Genomic DNA, 23,805 nt, shown 5'->3' on the forward strand with positions numbered 1-23,805 from the left:
TGTGGGGAAATTTTCCTAAAAATTACAGCCTACAATAAAAAACTATTTCCATGCAAAAAAATGGTACCGCTTTCAGCACAAAAATTCGGAAGGAATCATACCGCTAGGGAGGTTAATAGCAAAAAGTTAAACATATTCTTTTTTTCTCAAAATTGTCCAGTCCTTTTTTTTTTTTTTTTTTTTTATAGCACAAAAAGTAAAAAAATGAACAGGCAATCAAACACCACTGAAAAAAAGCTCAATTCATGGGAAAAAAAGGACGTAAATTTCATTTGGGTGCAGCGTTGCATGACTGCGCAATTGTCAATTCAAGTAACGCAGCGCTTTAACCAAAAAATGGCCTGGTCAGGAGGAGGGGGGGGGGGGGGGGGTAAATCCTCAGGAGGGCAAGTGGTTAAGGTCTTTGCCCACCAGAGGTGTGTTTGTAAATGCTCAAGGGTTTTTTTTTTTTTTTTTTTACCTTCAAGCATTCTGTGAGCTATAATTCATTATGCTTTCTATGAGGCATTCTTACCGCATCATGGTCCAGCAATGTGCACGAGAGACTCGGCTATCTGGGGACTCTCCCTCATCATTGGCTGAGACAGCAGCAGGAACCATTGAGGAGAGGAGGGGTGGGTCTGAGCCGTAGCTCTGTGTGTGAATGGACATGCAGAGCAAGAGGCTCAGGAGGAAGCCTGCTTGGGTGCCCCCATAGCAAGCTGCTTGCTCTGAGGGTACGAGGCAGGAAAGTAGGGCCAGGAGTGCCAGCGGGGGATCCAAGAAGAGGAGGATAGGGGCTGCTCTGTGCACGTTGATATGATTTGGTTGTGTGTGTGCCTATGGTGTTCTGGTTTTTTTTTTAACTCCCTTTGGTATCACTTGGTAGCCTAAATGAATTGTGCAGAAGAGAGGATGGTCAGCATGGACTTAAAGTATTATGCAAGGTGTAAACCAGTGCTGGGCTCATTTATTACTGCATTATGCAGGGCTCTTGACTGCCAACGCTACTGTCCTTGGCCTGATTACATGCTTTTGTGCATTGGGTTTGTATTTTCTCTTTTGTTTGCATGGGTTTCCTCTGGGTGGTGAAGTTCTCACCCACAATCCAATACATTACGGTAAGTTATTTCTGTATTTGTTCAGTGTCCATGGTGACTGTATGAGTGTGGAAACCACCTTGGAATATAAGCTGCTTCAGCAGGGAGACTGATGAGAATGTACTCTGGAGAGCGCCGCTTGAACTATAGAAGAAAAAACAATGCCTGAAAAGTATTGAGTGTGTTTTTTCTTTTTCTCTTTCCAGTGATGCGCCTCACAAAACCTACTTTATTTACTAATATCCCAGTAACATGTGAAGAACGAGACCTTCCAGGTAAAATGTTTTCTGCAATAAACCAAAAGTGAACAAACAGCAGTGAGAGGATTCAAGAAATGAAGTGCTGGCTGTGCCTTATAGCCTGTGTCATATTTGATTACCTTAACCCCTTCACGCCCAAGAGTAAAACAAATCCTAATGCATAAGTAAAATTGTACAACATGGTAGTAAAACCATAGTTATCATCACAACTAATTTGTACATCCAAATAATATATAAAAGTTCCGCGCTCCCATACAAATAAACTTTGAGATACCTTATATTAATAAAAATTATGATGTATATCACATATACCACTCTATATTAAACAAATATATTTCTGTGCTAATTAACCTTTGTGAAAACAGAAATCAATATATCCAAGTCCATATTTAAATATAAGTGTACACAGAGTCCTCTTCCGATTAAATTCAACATAAGAAGTGCCACTCCCAAAATCCACGTGCAGTGTGATCTTAGTATGCACTCACCTTGTGTTTTGCCTAAGATGATAGGCAAAAAACGCTGCTTGTCCTCATCAGGGGGATATGATCAAGTCACGTGACCCGGTGATGCAACGTGTAGGGGAGGGGCTCTTACGTCACGACGTTGTCTCGGATCAGTACAGCGAGCATTGCAGATACTGCAGGCTATGCTCTCACTAACTTATGGAAAAGTGTAATCATGTGAGTGTCAAATTGACCATTAATAAATCACCATTTTAAAAAGGATAAGGCACCATGGTTTCTGTTTTTCTCCTATGATACCCATCTGAGAGGCTATTTAGAGGTGGAGGGGAAAAGGGAGAGATCCATCCATCCATTTCCTTTATACAGTATACCTATTGATTGGAGAGACCCCAGGTGGAATAATATATAATTACAACGGTCCATTTTATATCTGGAGGATCTTTACACAGGAGGAATATGGTTACATCAGTCCTATGAGGACAACAAACGTTTTTTGCCTATCATCTTAGGCAAAACACAAGGTGAGCGCATACTAAGATCACACTGCACGTGGATTTTGGGAGTGGCACTTATGTTGAATTTAATCGGAAGAGGACTCTGTGTGCACTTATATTTATATTTAAATATGGACTTGGATATATTGATATTGATTTCTGTTTTCACGAAGGTTAATTAGCACAGAAATATATTTAATATAGAGTGGTATATGTGATATCATAATTTTTATTAATATAAGGTATCTCAAAGTTTACTTGTATGGGAGTGCGGCACTTTTCTATATTATTTTGAGTCACATAGCACTATTTTATGAGTTAGTGTGAGTGTCATCGAACCACAGGTGGGTTTATTTATTCATTTACCAAATTGATTAACACAATCACGATTTACCATAGTAGCTCACAAGTATTCACATTTTTTCATTTGTACATCCAGGTGGATTTTTTTTTTTTTCATGACAATTTGGGCTTTCATTTGGTCGTAAATGATAATGGATATCTCCCTGATTGATTTTTTTTTTATTATTATTATTATTATTATCATCATCATCAAAGGAAAATTGACCAAAAAAAGTAAAAAAAAATTTTTTTTTCAAATTTAGCTGTTTCTTGTTACTACCATAACTCTCTCTCTCTCTCTCTCTCTCTCTCTCTCTCTCTCTCTCTCTCTCTCTCTCTCTCTCTAGAGAGAGAGAGAGAGAGACGAGAATGTGTCTCTCTCCTAGTTTCAGAGAGAGAGAAAAAAAAAACAAGGGGCCGGTCTGTACAGTGACTGATCACTGTGATAGACAATCAGAGGCTATCACAGCGATCATGTGACCTGGAATGGAGAGTCCCAATCGTTAGAATGGAACCCGGGGCTCTCAGTGACAGCTCGTTTTTTTGTGCTGGGAACACGCTGTGCGGTGCACTCCCAGCACAAAGACAGGTACGCAAATATGCGGCCCCATGGAAAAAAGCCCAGTTCTGTGAGGCCGCATATTTGTGTGACGTTGACATGAAGGGGTTAAAATGTTTTTTACATTAGCATTTTTCAACCAGGGTGCCTTCTGGATTCTTCCAAAGATTGTATACAAGCTAGTAGGTGAATTAAACCTTTTTTGTTACAAAAAGCCATAGGTAGTGCAGGCCAGCCATCCGCATTCTTACATGCACTGATGTCATTGGTTGATAGAACATCTACACAGCATCCTTGTTTAACCCCCCGCCCCCCTCTGTCAGCACTGGGGTCACATTAGATGCATTTGGAAGAGAAAATGAGGAAGAAAGTTGGAATACTGGTCAGTACTAGTCTACATTAAGCGTATTTGCTATGAAAGAATAAATCGCCTCTAATGTTGGGTGTTTTATGTGTGTAAATGCTGCTGCATTATGTAAAACTATTAGTTTAGTTTTTTACATTTTAGAAGGAGGTGACTCAAGATCATCCATAATTTTAAAGGGTACTTTGCCTGGAAAAACTGTTTTACATTTCCATGTCTATGGGAGTGCAAAACCTGCTTGAAGCAGGATAGGATGTTGAACATTGCTGACAATAGATTCTAAATGATCTAAAGTATCTCAATTTCATGCCATTGACATAAGCCCAAAGACCACCCACACAGGCCCATAAAGTGTAAGCATGGGCAAAATCTGAAAAACATATTTAGTTTATCTTGGCAATACATGCACATTTACCCATGTTTTGTCTTTTTAAAAATGCCCCATGTATAGAGAAATACCTGGTGATCCTGACAGATATTCAGCAAGCTGCTGACATCCTGTACTGAGCTGACAATGCTGCCTTTGCTGTACTGAAATAACAGGCGAGTGGGAAAACCAAAAGGTGGCTGGTAAGGGAGGGTACACAAGTGCTTAGAGCAGTGTTTCTCAACCTTTTTCCAGTCGGGGCGCCATTGAAAGTATTTTCAGTCATGAAGCACCCCCTCTCTTAAGGCTTGGTTCACGTTACTGTGTGTCGCGGAACGCACGCAAAATCGCACTCATTCCTGACACACAGACAAATGCTCTGCTCTTTAGGGGTACCCCATACATTGGCAAACGCGGGGTGTTCTTGGTGTGGTGCATTTTTAAAATTAAGGTCAGGGACGACTTTCCCTGCATTTCTGTGGGTAAGGCAGCCCGCTGAAATTAATGAGCTGCCCTACACACAGCCACACAGATGTGAACCAAGGGCCTGTTCACCTGTGAGGTTGGAGGGTGGTAAAACCACGCAATTGAGCTGCTTTTACCACCCCCAACTGCTCCCCCTTTAGCTGCAGAAACCGCAGCTGGGGGTATTATTATTATACAGGATTTATATAGCACCAACAGTTTGCTCAGTGCTTTACAATATAACGGGAGACAATACAGAACAATACAGTTCAATACAACAGGGTAGGAGGTATACACATATACCTCCAGATGAATGGAGTTGAATTACAACCACCCCGCAACTGTGTGCGCATTGCACACAGTTGTGGTGTGGTGATTGATGCTGGGGTTAAACCAGGTGGTGAAGAGGTAACATATTATCTCTTTACCATCTGTCAAATTCCTCTGAAAAGCGGTCTGAGAATGGATTGCTTTTCAGAGGAGCAGCAGTCCTTGCTGCTATTACGAACAAGTCCTAAAAAAGCAGTTCTGATAGGACAGGAATAGGGGGTCGAGATTAAAAGTAAAATACATATACACACATATAAATATAAACACACACGCACACACACACACACAGCCCTTTAAAAAGTTACAGCACCTTAGCTTCCATCACACAGCCGGGTACTGCACTCTAGGGGGAAGCAGAGAGCACAGAAGATAGGCTCAAGTGACAGCCATTCTCCCCACGGCACCCCTGAAGACCTCTGGCGGCACCCAGGTTGAGAGAGGCTGGCTTAGAAGTGTGAAAATGAAGAGGAGGATCTTCTGATGTAATCCTGCAACAGAGAACTCAGGCAAGACTTTAGATTTTGCCCAGACTTGCACTTTAAAGGATAAGTTAACCTTTTTCATGTTACACCTGTATGTAGGATGTAACATGTACAGCACCCCCACCTCACCCCCTTCCTCTGACAGCAGGCAGGAATTCTTTTCCCCGCATCCGCTGCCACATTTCTTAAAAACTGAGCCCTGCACAGCTGTGTCACTGATTCACAGGAATCTGTGAATGAGGAAACTACAAGTTATGTCTGCCACCATGGCAGACAGCTTGTAGTTCTCAATGGATGAGCGTCCTCATAGTTCATACACTGTTACTCCAGCTCTGTAACTGAAAGTCCATACAGAGATACAAGCACAAAGCTGGAGGGAGAGTGTGCAGGAGCCTGACATTTAAAACTGTTTTTGGGTCAGTGACTAAGGCTTCATGTACATAAGCAGCTGCTAAATTCGAGTTTAGGAGCTTTTGGCATTTTTTTTTGGCAAAGCTCCTAAACTCAACTCCATAAACGCCTATGTGACCATGTACACACAGGCTTTTAGTTTAAGAGCTGCTGCGTTTTAGGTGAGGTCAAACCTCCCTCTCCTGAACGAGAAAGAATTGTGTTAAAGATAGGAACGTTTGGACCACGGGAAAACACAAAATGCTGTAAAAACGCAGCATCCGCAGTACCGCATTTTTTCCTGCGATTTGCGTTTCCCAGTGGCTGGCGGTCAGAGCAGGTTCGTGTACATGAAGCCTAAAAGTACTGCAGCCAGAGAATCAGCATAATATCCTGAAAAAAGTTCAAGAGATCAACTCTGAGGGCAAGCCTCTCTGATTTTCTTAGGAAAGGATTACTATAAATCCTCTGCAACTCTTGGTTGACAAGTGGCCTGGGCTGTTTCATGTTGGACAAGAAATGTACCATTGTAGACCGCAGGAAGCATTGTGCTTAGTGTAATTTCAGCACATGGCTCCTTTGTATGTGTACAAGACTCTCTTTGATGGCGTAAATTATGCTGTTGTATTTGGAAAATGTGGCTTAATAGTTGTTTTGTTCTGTGTCTGTGTATAGGTGACTTGTTTAATAACCTCATGAAAGATGACCCTTCTACAGTGAAAGGAGCGGAAATATTAATGCTGGGAGAAATGTTAACATTACCACAGAATTTTGGGTATGACACTTTTCTCTTTACAATTGTAGTGACTGGTTAGCAGTGTCAAATTACACTAAAAATTGATATTATATTATACAGGATTTATATCGCGCCAACAGTTTGCGCAGCACTTTACAAAATGAAGGCAGATATTACAGTTACAATACAATTTGGTACAAGAGGAAACAGAGGGCCCTGCTCCTTAGAGCTTACAATCTACACCCTGTTCCAAATTATTATGCAAATGATATTTTTCTCATTTACCTAAATAATTGATGTAAATAACAGTCAGCATAATTCTCATGTTATCAACTATTAAGAGTACAATTCACATTTTATTGAACAAACCTCGTAATAACAGGATTTTTTTTAAACATAAAACACTTCCAATGCACTGTTCCAAATTATTCCGCACAGTAAGTTTCAAAACACTTTATAGGTTGTAAAGAACTGAAAATTGTCATTTGTTGTGTTTGCAGCATATTTACTGAAATCAAAAGCTATTTCAATCAAACTTTTAACAACATTTTAACTTTTTAAACATTTTAACAGGTCACGTTACATTTTAACATAGGACCCCTTATTTGATAGCAGCTTCACAAGTCTTGCATCCATTGAACTTGTGAGTTTTTGGACAGTTTCTGCTTGAATTTGTTTGCAAGATGTCAGAATAGCCTCCCAGAGCTGCTGTTTGGATGTAAACTGCCTCCCACCCTCATAGATCTTTTGCTTGAGGATGCTCCAAAGGTTCTCAATAGCATTGAGGTCAGGGGAGGATGGAGGCCACACCATGACTTTCTCTCCTTTTATCCCCATAGCAGCCATTGATGCAGAGGTATTCTTTGCAGCATGAGATGGTGCATTGTCATGCATGAAGATGATTTTATTACGGAAAGCATAGTTCTTCCTTCTGTACCAGGGAAGAAAGTGGTCAGTCATAAACTCCACATACTTTGCAGAGGCCAACCAGCTCTGTTCCCATGATTCTGGCCCAAAACATGACTCCACCACCTCCTTGCTGACGTCGCAGACTTGTTGGAACAGGGTGGCCGTCCACCAATCATCCACTACTCTATCCATCTGGACCATCCAGGGTTGCACGGCACTCATCAGTGAACAGGACTGTTTGAAAATTAGTCTTCATATATTTTTCTGCCCGATGCAGCCGTTTCTGCTTGCTAGCATTGGTTAGTGGTGGCTGAATAGAAGGTTTATGCACAGTTGTAAGACTCTGGAGGACTCTACACCTTGATGTCCGTGGGACTCCAGAGGCACCAGCAGCTTCAAATATCTGTTTGCTGCTATGTAATGGTATTTTAGCAGCTGCTCTCTTCATCCGATGCATGGATCTGGCAGAAATCTTCCTCAATGTGCCTTTATCTGCACAAACCCGTCTGTGCTCTGAATCAGCCACAAATCTCTTAATAGTGCGATAATCACGCTTACGTTTTCGTGAAATATCTAATGTTTTCATACCTCGTCCAAGGCATTGAACTATTTCACTCTTTTCGGCAGCAGAGAGATCCTTTTTCTTCCCCATATTGCTTGAAAATGGTGTTCTGCTTAATAATGTGGAACACCCTCCTTTAGTAGTTTTTCCTTAAATTGGGCTCACCGGCCAATCTAATTATCACAGGTGTCCGAGATTGTTTTCAGTGATCAAAAGAGCCCTGACACACAATGCCATCCATGAGTTACACTGAAAAACTAAATATTTAATCTTTGTGACACTTAAATAGAATTTGAATAATAATTTGGAACAGGGTGTAGGAGACAGAGGGCAAGATTAGTCACATTCGTGCCTTTAGGCATGCCTTCCTTTATTTCCACACCATCAGTGTTGGTTTCCTGAGGATTTAACTCCCTTCCTGACAGGGCCATTTTTTTGCTTTCCGGCGCTGCGTTACTTTACCTGACAATTGTGCGGTCATGCAGCACTGCACGCAAATTAAATTTACGTCCTTTTTTCGCATGAATTGAGCTTTCTTTTGGTGGTATTTGATCGCCTGCGCATTTTTTATATTTTGCGCTATTTAAAAGCGACAATTTTGAGAAGAGAACATAATTTTTTTACTGTTTGCTTTTAAACATGTCCAGTAAAAAAAAAAAAAAAAAAAATCTAATTTCTTCATAAATGTAGGCCAAAATGTATTCTGCTACATGTCTTTGCTAAAACAAAAATCCCAATACGTGTAAATTAATTGGTTTACGTGAAAGTTATAGCATTTACAAATGGCGGTATATATAATGGGATTTTTATTTTAAATTTTTACTTGTAATGGCTGCAATTGGCGACTTATAGCGGGACTGCGTCGGGCATTCTGACACTGGGGGGAAACTGAAGTGGTGTCACAGACATCCCCAGTGACACCAATACAATAAAGCACTGACACTGTACTAATGGCACTGGCCAGGAAGATTTTAACATGAGGGGCGATCAAAGGGTTAACTATATGCTGTTTTACTATGTGCTATGTCCGTGTGCTTCACTGTGCTTTGCGTGGCTGTGCTGTGCACAGCTATTCAAAGCAGTGTGCACAAGCTGACAGGGAGGAGAATTGTTTTGTTTACAAACGGTTCTCTCCCCCCGTCTTAGATGCTCGGCAATCACTGGGTGCCGGCGCGCCCCTACCCGGAAATGCTAAATCACACACACACACACACACGTGATTTTGCGCACCCGTGCCGCCCTGTAGCAGTATATCTGCTATAGGGCGGTCGGGAAGCGGTTAACCACACATGCAAGAAAGATGTACACTCCTTTCTGATCAGCCACTTTAAAGTGGTCCATGTGATTGATTGTTAAAAGCCTAACATGTTCTGTTTTCTTAGAACCAGGAGTAAGTCTTGTAAAGCAAGAATAACTTTTTTTCCTTCTTTTACATTCAATTCAATCCTTTTATTGGCTGTGGAAATGAAGAAACATCTTCCTAGGTGAAACATTCTCTAGCTACATCAGTGTTCACAATGACAGCATTCAAATAGTCAAAGACATACAAGTCAAGGTAGGTCATTTCTAGTGATAAGTTTTATGTGCTATGGTGTAAAAACGGTCATCCTCTAATGTGATCAGTGGGTGAGGGAGGTTAATTTTACACCCCGGTCACATCAAACTCTTTTTTGAAATCGTGCGACTTTGCTGTAAGTTGTACGATTTCAAAGTTGGATGACATACCGATTTTCAGGTGTGATTTGCAAGACATCTGATACAGACGTCTATGCAAATTGCACCAAAAGTAGTGCATGTACTACTTTAGAAATCGGTGCGGATCCGACCAAGTCGGGACCGCATCGATATGACCAATCTAATTGCTGACAATAGGCTGCGATTTGGCATGCAGTTTGCAAGTCGCATGGCATGCAGATTGCATGCCAGTTCACATCCAGTGTGAACAGGGTCTTAGTGTGAATGTCTTTTTGTATGGTACTTGTATGATGGATGTATTGCTTCCTTTCTACAGGCAGACCTGCAGACAAGTTCACAGCGGCTCAACCTGTCTGCATCCAGTGCTGTGGTGGCTGAACTGAGACCGGACAGCTGTATAGATGATGTCATTCATCATGAAGTTAAAGAGATCGGCACACACATGTAAGCAATAGGATTACAATTATTAGGAAAATAATAGTGTTTCCAGCTAGTGATTTAGTTAATTTTAGTGGTCATTTTTTGATGCTCCTGAAAAAATATATGCAGACACATTTGGATTTTCAGGTGAATCAGAAAAGATCAAATCGGCATTTCTCCTTATTCACTGTATTTCAGGTGCAAGGACTTTTTTATCCAACCTCCCCATGCTAGCTGAAAACCCTTAAGCATAAGCCATTCCATAAGGTACAAATTTTATCTGCCCTGGACTTCAGTTTCGAGGCCCTTTTCACATGGGCTTTTCGATCAGGTCCTTCTGTCAGTTTTTCAGTGTGGACCTGATGGGAAGCTCCATGGAGCTCTATGAGTAGACAGATGTAAGCAGACTTACATTATACAAGGTGGTAACAAAACAATTAGGGACTAGTTTTGTAACACACCAACAGATGGCAGCACAAGGGTGCAGTCACAGGGAGCACCGACCTTCATAAGTTGGTGTGCCAAAAGACATCATCCTGTGTACATCGTGACCTATGCAACTGGTGCTATTCTGACCATGTGTATTACCACATCTGCTATTTCATCATGGACAGCAAGTTAGAACAAAGAGCAAATGTGAAATTCTGCATGAAACTGGGCAAATCTGCCACAGTGATGTTTGACATGATTCGGCACATTTTATGGCGATGCTGTATTAAGTCATTCGTGGTGTTTTGAGTGGCATGCACATTTCAGGAGTGGAAGAACATCACTGGAAGACGACGAGAGATCAGGAAGACCTTCAACAAGCTGGACCCCTGAAAATGCCCTCTTCCCAAAGATGAAGATCCTGCTCAAAGGTCGCCATTTTGACAACCTTGCAGAGATCCAGTGATTTGTCCAGTTTCATGTAGAATTTCACGTTTGCTCTTTGTTCTAACTTGCTGTCCATGATGAAATAGCAGATGTGGTAATGCTTATGGTCAGAATAGCACCAGTTGCACAGCTTCCGATGTGCACAGGACAGTGTCTTTTGGCACACTGACTTATGACGGTCAGTGCTCCCTGTGACTGCCTTGTGATGCCATCTTTGGGCATGTTACAAAACTAGTCTCGAAACTTTTTGTTACCACCTCGCAGTTCAGTCTATATCAGTCTGAAAAACTGACAGAACTAGATGGAACGCCCTAAGAAAAAGATTGAATACTGATTCAGCTTACATCATTTTACAGGACTGTCTTCTGTTCAGTTCAGTTTACATCTGTGTGCTTATCCATCTTTAGTTCAGTTTACATCATTATGCAAATATGTCTTCGTTTAGTTTACATCCATTTATGTTCACTAAAACAAACGCAGACATTTTCATTTTTTTTTTTTTTTTTTGCGAGCATAAACTGACTCTGAAATAAAATGTATATCGTTTCAAGTTTTTGTTTTTTTGTTTTTTCCTGTGGATATAAACTGAATTGAATATGAGCGAATGCTTCTGCCTGCCCATAGACATACATTGTGGTTTAGTCTTGATCCATCAAAAACTGACCAATGGATCCAGACTGAATGCCTGTGTTAAAGGGCTTTTTATCTTTAAAATTGAAAGGTTGGCTGCCATACACAGCTGCTCTAGATTCTGGCTACTGGCATCGTGGTAAATTCCCATCTCTGTGTTTTTGCAGTGTGTTTTCAGAATAATGTAGTGAATGGGGTTGGTACAGAGACAGTAGGTGAGGAGTACCCTTCTTGTAATGAGAGCCCTGCTCATAAAAATACACATTTCTATGTTCCAGACTGGTGTGTGCTGTAAGTTACACCACTCAGACAGGCGAGAAGATGTACTTCAGAAAGTTCTTCAAATTCCAGGTGAGGTTTGCAAATGACAATTCAATGCAAGAGCCCTTAAAATGTTTTAAATATTGTAATGTGTAACATATATTTTATCTGACTGTCTTCACTTACAAATATGTGTTATATGACGACTGGTGGATTTGTCCTCTGCTGGTTATCCATTTACTTCAATCGCTCAATTTTCTTGGTTAACAACTGCTGAGATCAGCCTTAGCCACTTAGAGAGAGTGCTTTGTTTTCTATCAATTCGTGGACTGATAGATATGCATTGTGGACAAGGAACAGGAGAGCACAACCACTGTGCAATACTAATAAAGTGTTACTAAATCCAAGACCCTGCATTCACTATATCTGGTCTTCCACACAATCTGTAAATGCAATTATTTTAGTAAATATAAACTGCTAAATACTTTTTCTCATAAACAGTATATAGCAGTTTTATGACTTCTATCAGTGTCCAGCCAAGCACTGGTTAAAGCTTGTAGGAGGGGTTTCGTTCTCTTTTGACTGTCCTAATAGGCTGCATGATCCCTGACACTCTGTCCGGACAGCGCTGATTGGCCCTGTGTTGATCACACGCACCCTGCCAAATAAAGAAAAAAACCACTAGCGGTACACACCAAACTGAGCATGTGCAGACTTTCCACTGCTGCTCTGTACTATGGCAGATGGATTGGAGACAGCAAAAGAATGAGAGAATCAGAGAAGACAGGATCAAATGGCCTTTTTACACAGTGCGGAAGATTAGCCCATTAGGTTCCTCAGTAAGTATAACAATTATGCTTTACTGCATATACAAACTGATTTTACTGTTCTGGGTTTAGTAACACTTTAAGCAGGAAGCAGAGCCGGATTCACATGTAATGGACAAATATGGCAGCCCCCCCCCCCCCCCCCCCGCTTGCAGACATAATTAAATCCTGATAGAACAGAATAGACTTTTTAACCACCTTCTGCCCGCTGTATAGTACAATGACGGGCGCAAGGTGGTTCTCTCGTTCTGATAGGACGTCATATGACGTCCTACCATTCTCACTGCGCATGCGCGGCTCAGGGAGCGCGCAGCGCGGCGATCGCCGTTCCGCTGTGTCCCCCGGACACGGCGGATCATGGAAAGAGCCCAAGATGTCGGCTCGGTCATGTGATCAGCTTTGTCCAATCACAGCTGATCACATGTAAACACGGAAATGACGGTTATCGGCATTTCTCTTCTCTCGAGCTGTCACGCTGACAGCTCCAGAGGAGAGGAGAGCTGGTAATCGGCTTTCTGCGGAGGGGACATGTACACTGATCATCAGGGCACTGATGATTAGTGTGCCCTGATGATCAGTGTGGCCCCAGAAGTGCCAACTGTCAGTGCTAATCAGTATCAGTGCCACATATCAGTGCCCATCTGAGCTGCCTTTCAATGTCACCCATCAGTGCCAGTCAGTGCCACCTATCAATGCCAATCAGTGCTGCCAATCAGTGCCACCTATCAGTGCCAGTCAGTGCCGCCTATCAGTGTCATATATCAGTGTCATGTATCAGTGCTGCCTTTCAGTGCCCATCAGTGATGCCTGTCAATGCCCATCAGTGCAACCTACCAGTGCCTCCTCATCAGTGCCACCTATCAGTGTCCATCACTGCAGCCTCATTAGCGCACATCAGTGAAGGAGAAAAATCACTTATTTACAAAATTGTATAACAAAAACTAAGCGAAAACTTTTTCTTTTTTTTTTTCAACATTTTCAGTGGTTTTTGGTTTAAGAAAAAATAAAAATCCCAGAGGTGATTAAATACCACCAAAAGAAAGCTCTATCTGTCTAAAAAAAAAATGATAAAAATTTCATATGGGTACAATGTTGCATGACCGCGCAATTGTCATCCCACAGCGCTGAAAGCTGGAAATTGGCCTGGGCAGGAAGGGGGTATAAGTGCCCTGCAGGCTAGTGGTTAAACAAAACACGATGAAAAAGTTATGTTTGTTAAGCTAACCACTTTCAGTTGTAATCAGAAAATAACATGTAAAAATACAAGCCAACCTTTACATGAAACCCATTATGTGAGAAAGATGAAGACCGTGCTTGTTGAGCAGAGCTAATAGGGCTTCATGTTTCAGTCCTTATGGTGAGTTGGCACTGTTGCTGTTGGGAGATGGGAGAGGAAATTGTACATCATTGGGGTCATCAGATGGGCACCTTCTTTGATGTTTCATTGATAAGCCCATTGTGTCTCCAGAGGGCTCAGCATTGATACCTGGCATCCAAGGTGCTAGATGCTTAGCTTTCTGACATACTCTGAGACCGTAATCTAACAAGCATACAGATTAAAAAAGTGAATGAATTGCTAATCTGCTTACTGGCTCTGAGACCGTGAAGTACAGAAACCACTGGGTGAGCACAGCATCCAGTATTTATTATTTTGAGAAGGAAAGGTCCACAATGGCTTCCTCAGTTGAGTTCAGATTTCCTTTCAGAAATGTTTGAGAAGAGAGCTGTATACAAGAGAGCCATGCAATGGGCACATATCCAGAGGAGTTTTTTTTTTTTTTTCAGGCTGGAAAGTATTTTCTACTCCTTGCATACAGAGACAGTTGTAATGTTTAATTAGCTGCCAGGCATTTATTTGACCTTGTCATTTTGAATTGTACACTTCTGAAACGTTTGTGAAGACGCTTTTGTCTGCAAGCAATTTTCAAATTTGTAATGATTAAAGCAAGTGACAGCATTTTATTTGGTCCCCAACTGGCCATGCTTATGGGAAGCTGACCATTTTTAAATGCTACACCCGTCGAGTATTGCCGATCAGCATTCTGCAGTAGCTCCTTCTTTAGCAGTGTAGATTGCTGCTGGCTTATCTCTGCTTAAAGGGAATTTATATCTTTTTTTGTATATATTTTCCTTATGTGTTCTGTTAATATAAAACCACATTTATTTTTCATTTTTACAAGGTAATGTTGCATATTAATATTTCATATTTATTTTTTCCAGCAAGCAGGTAGTTTTATAGGCTCCTTTTTCATATAACCAGACTAATCTTTGGTCTTGTATTTAGCTATTTGGCTGGCTTTCAACTTTAAAAAAGATTAACGTGTACAAAAAGCCTTTAAAAAGTTGCTGGTACATATTTAGCATGTCCCATTTGTTCCCTCAAGGGAGCATTAGCTTTAATGTAAAACCACTGCCTAGCATTGTGTCAGCTCCAGCCTGATGATATGGAGGACCAGGAACTTGCTGGGGCTGGTGGGTGCTCAGTTCTCTTTTCAGTACTGACAGAAGATATCTGTATGGGGACAATCAGGATCAATACCTGCAGCAGTACCTGGCATCTAACCTGCAGCAGTACCTGGCATCTAGAGTACTTCAGGATTGTTTTCTTTTTTAAAAGCTTGAAAATACATATGCATATGTATTTTAATATTTTGGGGTAGGAACAGAATCGTATTTGGAGGTCAGAGTGATCTTTTTTATGAAATCGCTGATGGATGTCGCAACAGAGTGCCACTCTCGCTCTTCTGGAATGTCCTAAGAAAACATTCATTAAGTGTTGCCTCTGTGCCCAGCAGATGAAAAAACAGAATAGACCGAGCTTACTAGTGTGGTAACAAGCAGCACCCAGACACAAACAGCCCTGTCCTTTCCTGAAATGGAAAAACAGACACATCGCCCACTGTTTACCATGCCTTCTATCTTAATGCAGGTCCTCAAACCTCTCGATGTGAAGACCAAATTTTATAATGCAGAGGTGAGTCGTTTTCTTTACATGTGTAGTAGTAAAAGGTTTTTGTAGAAATATAGAGCGTGTATTCTGCCTCACCGCAAATATGAGTTCCTTTGTGACACTGACACAGCTTACCAGATTTGTCAGGATTTGTGCGGGCTTAGGGTAGTGTACCTGAGATTTGTTTGGCAAAACTACAGTCTAGGGTCTTTTATTTATGCTCCCAAAAACTAAGAAATATGTGTTCAAGAAATTGGGACTAGACATGTGTAAAAGTGTTTGGCTTTTACTAGCAGAACTCTAGGCCTCATTAATACACCTATAATAGCAAGCCTATGATGAAAAGCCTATGATGGGGGGGGGGGGGGGGGGGGGAAAGACCATGGAGCCTGCCATTGCTGTCCTATAATTGACATATTCACCCACTGGTTTCAGTACTCTGAGTCACTGATCCAGAGCAAGCACAAAAAAAAATCTCTCTGCCTTTACTTGGCTGCATACACGTTTGGATCTCCAACTCAAAGTATCAAAGCCAGTGAGTCAACATAACAACCAGGCAAGTAGCAATTTCCTAGGGATGTCAGCAGTAATATCCTCCTTGGTTCCCTGATGACAAATGTACTTTAAGGCATGCTGTTGGCCTCTCGTTTCGAATCATAATATTGCGAGAGAGTCCACTTTAGCAAGCCTTAAGGGCCCAGTTCCGTGTTGCAGTAACGCAAGTCAACACACACATCTGGTGTGGCACCATTTATTTTGAATGGCACACAAATGCCCTAAGGCAATGCACCTGTATTATAGCGTGCCACAATGCATATTAATCCGTTGCAGTTTGTTGCATTGCCTAAAATGGTATATATCTGATTTTTGGCGCCTGATGGTTTGCTGGCAGCATTTCATCAAGCTGCCCTAATTTAATGTGCTGCGAAAATGAGCCCCAAATAACATTTGTGGTGAGAAACAAATGGTTAACATTTCTGACCTCCTTTTAGGCAAGGTCTGGATGAAGCCATTCCCTGTTGTAGTCGGACTTTTGCATAATTGTCCAGAGTCATTTTATGAAATTATGGTAAATATTGGGTCAATAGTGACAGCCAAGAAACTAAATTATCAAAGGTCAGAAGTTTCAATTTTTATTAGTTGTATTTCTTTCAGCACGAGTCTTTTAGGGCTATCAAAGCTTTGTGAATAGGGCCCTTTACCTACAGTGAACCCTGTGTAATATTTCAGACGCGTATACCATGTCTTCCTTTTCTTTATTACTGGGTTAGCCTCCTTCTGTTACAGCAAAGAAATTCTCCTCCTAATTAATTTAGTACTGTTTCCTATTACCATAAGTAGCAGGTATGAATGGAGTGACTGGTAAGTAGATGCTACTAAGGAGGGAGAATTAAAGAAAACTTTGTTGCTATGCAAAGGTTTAGCAAAGATTTGCTTTAAAACCAAATTTTAAAAAATTACGATGAGTGGTATACAAACAAACTTTTGAAGAAATACTTAGGTGTCCTATGTATGCACTATTCATGTGTCAGGTAGCATGCGTAAGTAGTGGAAGTATATGTTGCTTTTAGTTTTCGGGGCGCAAGTGACTTTTTTCTTAATTGTTGGAATCCTATAGTGCACTCTATATTGCATATACTACAGTAAGCCAAATGCATGCTTGTCTTTTTACTAATAGAGTAGCCACATCTTCTTTTGCAGCTGGGGTATGTAAAATACTAAATCACATTTTGTAACATGCGCTTTGTTTACATGTGGTGGTTGGGGAAATACTAATGTATCAGAGCGGTCATCGGTTTCAGGTTGTGTTTTTTGTTCGTTTTGTTACTGTTACAAATTAAAGTGGGTGTCCACCAGTCATAACAAACATCCTCTGCAGCTGTGTATAGCCTCTACAACAGTGGTTCTCACCTGTAGGGAGACCATGGCCATGTAATGTCCTCCAAAACATTCTGTGCCCCAACAATAAAAAAAAAAAAAACGTTAATACTCATTCTATATGTGCTTGCTAGGACTACCTGCACTTCATCAAAATACAGATATTCGCTTATTACTATACCATGATCTGTGAAAACACATAACATTTCACATTTTACTCATTATTCTGAATACATTAAATGCTGAATAACCTCCCAGGTTCATTAGTAGTAAAAGTGCTGTGCTAACACAGCCCCCTCCTAATGCTTTCTTGGTTTTACTATCCCTTCCAGCTCTATGCAGAGTAGAATGCAGAACAGAAAATAAAGAGCAGAAGTGACAAGGTAGCACAATGCTGAGCCAGAAACTAGATGTTGCTAGTGAAGGCTTGAAGCCCCTCCAGAGAGTGAGCAAAGCTGTTGTAGTAGCAGTGACCTTGGAATTTTATAATGTTCAGAAGCTAAACACAATGATAACTACAAGTAGCACCTCTACTGATCTCCTCCTCTCCCCTCCATTCAGTGCACCATTATGCCACTGCAAAAGACTGCTGTCAGGGTGCCTGAAAGCCTGGCCTGCTTTCACTGTCATAGCTGGGTGCCGGCTGCCCTCCTGCATAGGCAAGTCTGCAGCTTTATTTCTCATAGCCAGTGCTATCTCCAGAGAACAAGTAAATCTGACAATCCATACCTGCAGCTGCTAACTAGGGGAAAGGACGAGTAATTGGAAAATCCTGGAGTCTTGCAGCTCTCTCCTTTACAGCTATCCACTGTGGCTTCCTCTCCTTTTAGCATCTCCTCCTTGTCTCTCCTTGCACAAGCAGAAACTGACCTGAAGGTGCTGGGAAGAACTGAGCAACAGAGGGAGAGGTCAGTGCTGCTCAGTCCTGAGAAAGCTGGAGAACTGAGCCCAGTCAGTAACAAGCCATCTAGATGATTGTGAAAGCAGTAGCTGTTAGGCTGTGGCCTGGCAGGAGGGGAAACCCTCCCAACCATACCTACAAGGCAGATGGGTGCACACATAAACCATAATCTCTGGCTGTGTAAGCACTTGGCAAGCCAGAAGGAGGGAGGCTGGCATCTGAGAAACACTGGTCTACAAGAACTATAAATGTAGATATATTCCCAGTCACTGTGCTTAAAAGATTAAGCCTTGGTATCACTAGAGGACTCCTGACCACCTTCAGTGTTAGGTGGCTTGTCATTTCTCCCAGGAAGATACCTTGTTGTCTAGTTTCCAGTTCATCCCATTTTCCAGTGGCAGAGAGGATCTTGCTGTCATCAATGAATTGCCACTTTTTTTTTTTTCCTTTTTTTACATTCTTTGCATATTGGGGAGAATTAATCAGTAGGCGTACCAACATCTTTCTTGGTTTTCTGATGGTTGTGGAGATTTCCACTGGTGCAATCTTTCAGAGGTATAAGAACCAGGGGATATTGCAACCTGCTAGTGTCTGCTCACTGAAATATCTGCTTTAGGTGGACATTAATAATCTTCTATAAAGCCATATAATGTGCCTGTTATTTGCTGTGGCTGGACACCCCTTTAATGCCAGTTAGTTTTTGGATTTAATTGTACAAATGTCATGAATGTATAGCTTTTACTAATGCTAATTTAGACAGCAATTTAATACATGTATTTTGTTCTAGCGTTCCTATTTTTTTAACAATTTAACCCTCATTTCTTTCTCTAATTTTTTGTTTTATTTTTTTTCCCGTTAGAGTGACCTCAGTTCTGTGGTAATTTTTTCATCATTTTATTTAATTCTAAAGCACTGTTCAATTTTGGCATTTGTGCCCGTTAATCAGTTAATTTCATTCTAAAATCAAAGCATAATAGAAAAGCATGATCACAACCCAGTGTTTGGGTTATGTAGGCTCTGTATGCCATTTTTGTAAAGTTTGTGCAGGACGCCATAATGCATTATGAAAAGCATCTGCAGTTAACAAGTATGGGCTTTTTCTATGTAATATTTAAACATTCAAATTCATTACAAAATAATACACAGTACAATTTTTTTTTTTTTTGGGGGGGGGGGGGGCATCAAAGTGCTTTATAAGAAACCATACATTACATCAGAGAATAGTAACGCTACAATGGTACAATGCTCTGGGGACTGTCGCTGTGTCCTCTTGTATGCCTTACATTTTCAGGCCTTAGCTAGGTTAGTATGTTGCCACTGCTGACAGAACAAATTAAGGAGAAAAGGTATGGTAAGGGGGATTGGGTATCAAGGTAGCGATGGGCTTCTTCAAAGAACTCCAAATACAACATTTTCATGTTTGTGGTGCAGCTGAGAAGGTCCTGGCCTTCTCTTTTCAGTCAAACTAATTGTGCCACCAATCACATCTGCCCCTTTGACCCTCTTTATTCCCCTGTTGGGCACTGCCATCTTACTCCTCTCACAATTGGTCATTTGCATCCTGCATGTCAGACACCCATGCCCTTTACTGTAAAAGTGCCATTGCTTTCAGAAGTAAGCGGTTAGAGATGCAGAGGAGGACTTAGCTGTTGACTTTTGAGAAGAAATTGAAAGTTGTATATCAGTAACGCTGCTGCTTAGTCTGCTTAGTCTGCAGGTATTGAGGTATAAAGGAGTGTGTCTGACACTGCTGATGTCTGGTATTATAAAGGTAGGACAATGTTCATACATATGGAAAGGTTCACTTAATTAAAGTGTACCTTTCATCTAGACACAAGAAAGTCCTTGTATGCTGTGACATAAAATTTAGTTCACTAACAAAGGGTGACCTTAAAATGGAATTACCTGTATCTGAGCACCATTTAATTCATTTTTAATATTCAAAGCAAACTCGCCATGTCCCAATGCTTTATTTTGTTGAGAAATCACTTTGAACCCCCCCCAGCATTTCAAGCAATGACCATCTTGAGAAGGGGAAAAAGGCTTATGTAGCATTTACTTCCTGGAATCCATCTGCCCTTAAGCAGGCCATAGACGAGTCGGAAACTGAATGAAAATTCTTGTCAGTCGTGAGATTTTCTTATTTTTCACATCATTAGTGTGCCAGCTGTGACGTGTGATTTTTGCTCTGCAACCGACAGTGACTGACCCAACATGCTGGATTTTTGTTAAAAAAACAAAACAAATGATGGCACAATCATGTCACAAAACAAACCAAACACCATTTTCGTTTTTCAATCGAAAGAACGTTCAGCTTTCAACTCCCCTGTGGTACACTTTCACAAGATCAGGCATGCAGGCATGAGTGTATGCTTAGCCGTTGAAAACTAATGAATATAATATACCTATTTACTAATGCTAGCAGCATAAGGATTAAAAAAAAGTAAATGTTGATTGAGGGAGTAAAGTTCTGCTTTAATGTGGCACAAGTCTTTTGCTACTTCATTGGATAGAATCTGTGGAAAATTAGATTTGCCGTAAAACTGACCCTTTTTATTGTATGTTCGGGGCTCGAAATTTCAGGGGCCCAGCTGGCAGAATGGCAGCAGGTGTGGTAGCTGGAATGAGGTTCATATTGACACCCACTTTATAATTGCCCAGAGCCTCATTTTGTCTAAAATTGATCCTGAGCATACAGCTGTGATGTCACTGGCCAAGCTCAGCTGACCTGAATCAGCAAACTGCAGTATCCCATTTGAACCATTCAGACCTGTTTTGATGGGACTGTTGAAAACTGATTTATTAAATAAGCCAGCATAAATGTGTCTGCAGGTTGTAATGGCCCAGATCTCCCAGTTATCTCATGGCAGACACCTGAGAACCGGTCACACCTAAATATTTTGTTGATGAACTTGCTTTTCTATTTTGTTGCTTATTTTATAACCTTCTCAAGCTCCACTAAGCCTTTCACTTTCCGCTGACAATTGCCTCATCGATATTTACCAGTATGCAGAAATTGATTCTACAGCAAAAAAATAAAAGCAATGGACTAATGTGATAGGAGCATCACTGACCAAATGTGAACTTTATTTTCCTGAGTAGTAGATTGGCTTCAAATAAAACGAAAGATCAGCTTTTTGCTCAAACTATATTTAATTTGAAATACTTTGTGAACTTTCTCCGTGCTGCCTGTCTTGGAACACGTGAAGAAAACTGGCCATTCCTGAACAGCTAATAACAATTCCACCAGTTCTTCATTTTACACAGTTCTTAAATGAGATCTTCCATCTGAATTTGCCCAACAACTAATAGTGCTTGCACTTTGTGTTGAAGACAACATGTTGGTAGTGTGAGAGCATAGGGATAAGGAAGGGTTGGCTGAAACCGATCAGGAACCAAGATGGCCCTGTGGTTATGGCGCTCTCCACTAAACAACCAACTTAGGGATCTATGCACAGTGTCCCTAGTGAGAACTGAAAACCCCACCTGCCCTTTTGTAGGTTACTATACGTTTGTATGTTTTATCTTTGTGCCTCTTCAAAAAATAAATGAAGCAAAAATACCAGAGCTCAGTTTATTCATTGAAACCTATCCCATGTCCATTGCTTGCTCCAGTATGCCATTTGACTAACTTTGCTTCTGATTCTTAAGTTTGGGATGCCGGTTGGAACATCCATTAATTGTGGTAACTTTGATTTCCAGGCATGACACTAATCATCAGTAATAATAATGCTGTAAGATGCATTTTGTCCTCCTCTGTTGTATTCAGAGCTTGTCTTCCTAATCCTCTGTGTGGCTTTGCAGACAGACGAAGTGTTTCTGGAAGCCCAGATCCAAAATATCACCACTTCACCCATGTTCATGGAGAAGGTGTCACTAGAGCCATCCATAATGTACAATGTGACAGAGCTGAACAGTGTGGACAGCTATGGTGAGGGGTAAGGTCACACTGAAATCTTCAGAATGTATGTCAACTCTAAGAATGATCTTCTTTTTTTTACTCCAATTTTGTCTGTTAAATATACAGTTTAAAGAAGACATTGTTATATCTGTTCAGTCAGTGAAAAAAATTCAGAGCTGTCCAGTGCACACTTTCATTGTTATCTCAAGAAGAGTATTTGGTCCCCAGAGTCCTTCTCTTGGGACTGCAGAATGATTACCCTTTATCTTGTGCAGATGGGAGCGTGTGTGGGTTTGAGTAGTTTGGAAAGAGAGAACTGTGCAGGGCTGATACCAAACGATCCACAAACATTCTGTGTTGTCAACCCACAACAGGACTTAGGAGTTGAGTGCATTTCTAGCAAATCAACAGATATTTTTCTGTATTTACAGCATCTTTCAATTAATAAGACACGGGGAAATGTGCATGTATTGCAGATATGCTGCATGTTTTTTTGTTTTTGTTTTTTTTTAATTTTCCTCTGACATGCATTTTAAGTCTTCTAAGCTGCCTGATCTTCACATTTAGTTGACAATGATCGGCCTAAATCTAGCACTAAAGAAAAGCCTGTATCACTTAAAGTGGAACTGCACTGCTTCTGAGTACCACAAACCAAAAATGCTATATAATTCATTTTTAATATTCAAAACAAACTCCTCCATCCATCTATGTCTCCATGCTTTATTTTGCTGAGAAATCATTTTGAAAAGCACCTCCTGGCATTTCTTGCAGTAGCCATGTTGAATAAGGGCAGATGATTCATGTAGCAGTTACTTCCTGGAATCCATCTGTCCTTAGCTCAGGCATTGGCGGAGCTGAGAACACTCCCTTCTGAAGACTCCTGGGATGAATGACATCATTTGCCAGGCATAGAAACCAGGAAGTAAATGAAGAAATGCAAACAAAAAAGTTAAAACAAGTGAATATGATATACTTTCCTATCTATTTACTAATGCTAGCAGCATAAGGATTTTCAATAGTCAATGTTGATTGAGAGAGTGAAATTCCACTTTAACATAGTGATGAGCTGTGTATTATCTTGGAGGTCATAGCAGGTGGCTTTGTTGTCTTGCTTTTCCTTTTTATTATTACTTTATTTTTTTTTTAGGTCTACTTTAGCATATAATTTTGAGATGTATGAATTTGCCATATTATTTAACTGGATTTCTGTATGAATGGTTCCTAAAATGTTTTTTTCTACATAATAACTAAAAACCGTGTTCTTTAACTAGCAAATATGCATCATTTTATAGTCATGTCTTTTATTTATTTAATTCAGGTACTTATATAGCGCCATCAATTTACGCAGCGCTTTACATATATATATATATATATATATATATATATATATATATATATTGTACATTCACATCAGTCCCTAACCCTCAAGGGGTGTACAATCTAAGGTCCCTTACTCACATTTATACATACACATATTAGGGACAATTTAGACAGGAACCAATTCACCTACCAGCATGTCTTTGGAGTGTGGGAGGAAACCGGAGTACCTGGAGGAAACCCACGCAGGCACGGAGAACATGCAAACTCCAGGCAGGTGATGCTGTGGTGGGAATTCGAACTAACGACCCTAGTACTGCCAGGTGGAAGTGCTAACCATTTA

At 40.7% G+C, this 23,805-nt stretch overlaps 1 protein-coding gene across 5 annotated transcripts in view; it reads left to right on the forward strand.

The window, feature by feature from the left end:
- The window catches only part of LOC149445722 (trafficking protein particle complex subunit 13), a 50,743-nt gene that overhangs the window by 17,842 nt on the left and 9,096 nt on the right, over positions 1–23,805 (forward strand). For 3 of the 5 annotated variants that reach the window (XM_089653463.1, XM_089653464.1, XM_089653467.1), the window contains exons 2-9: positions 1,286–1,354; positions 6,275–6,374; positions 9,277–9,361; positions 9,818–9,945; positions 11,706–11,778; positions 15,445–15,489; positions 19,104–19,121; positions 22,049–22,182. In XM_089653463.1, the coding sequence (XP_089509589.1) occupies positions 1,286–1,354; positions 6,275–6,374; positions 9,277–9,361; positions 9,818–9,945; positions 11,706–11,778; positions 15,445–15,489; positions 19,104–19,121; positions 22,049–22,182 (652 nt within the window). The remainder of the gene's footprint in view (positions 1–1,285; positions 1,355–6,274; positions 6,375–9,276; positions 9,362–9,817; positions 9,946–11,705; positions 11,779–15,444; positions 15,490–19,103; positions 19,122–22,048; positions 22,183–23,805) is intronic. The other 2 variants (XM_089653465.1, XM_089653466.1) reach the window with 1 other exon arrangement.

The sequence above is a fragment of the Staurois parvus genome, unplaced genomic scaffold, assembly GCF_062004578.1.
Source record: "Staurois parvus isolate SC_StPar_1 unplaced genomic scaffold, SC_StPar_1.0 ptg000714l, whole genome shotgun sequence".
NCBI classification, from domain to species: domain Eukaryota; kingdom Metazoa; phylum Chordata; class Amphibia; order Anura; family Ranidae; genus Staurois; species Staurois parvus.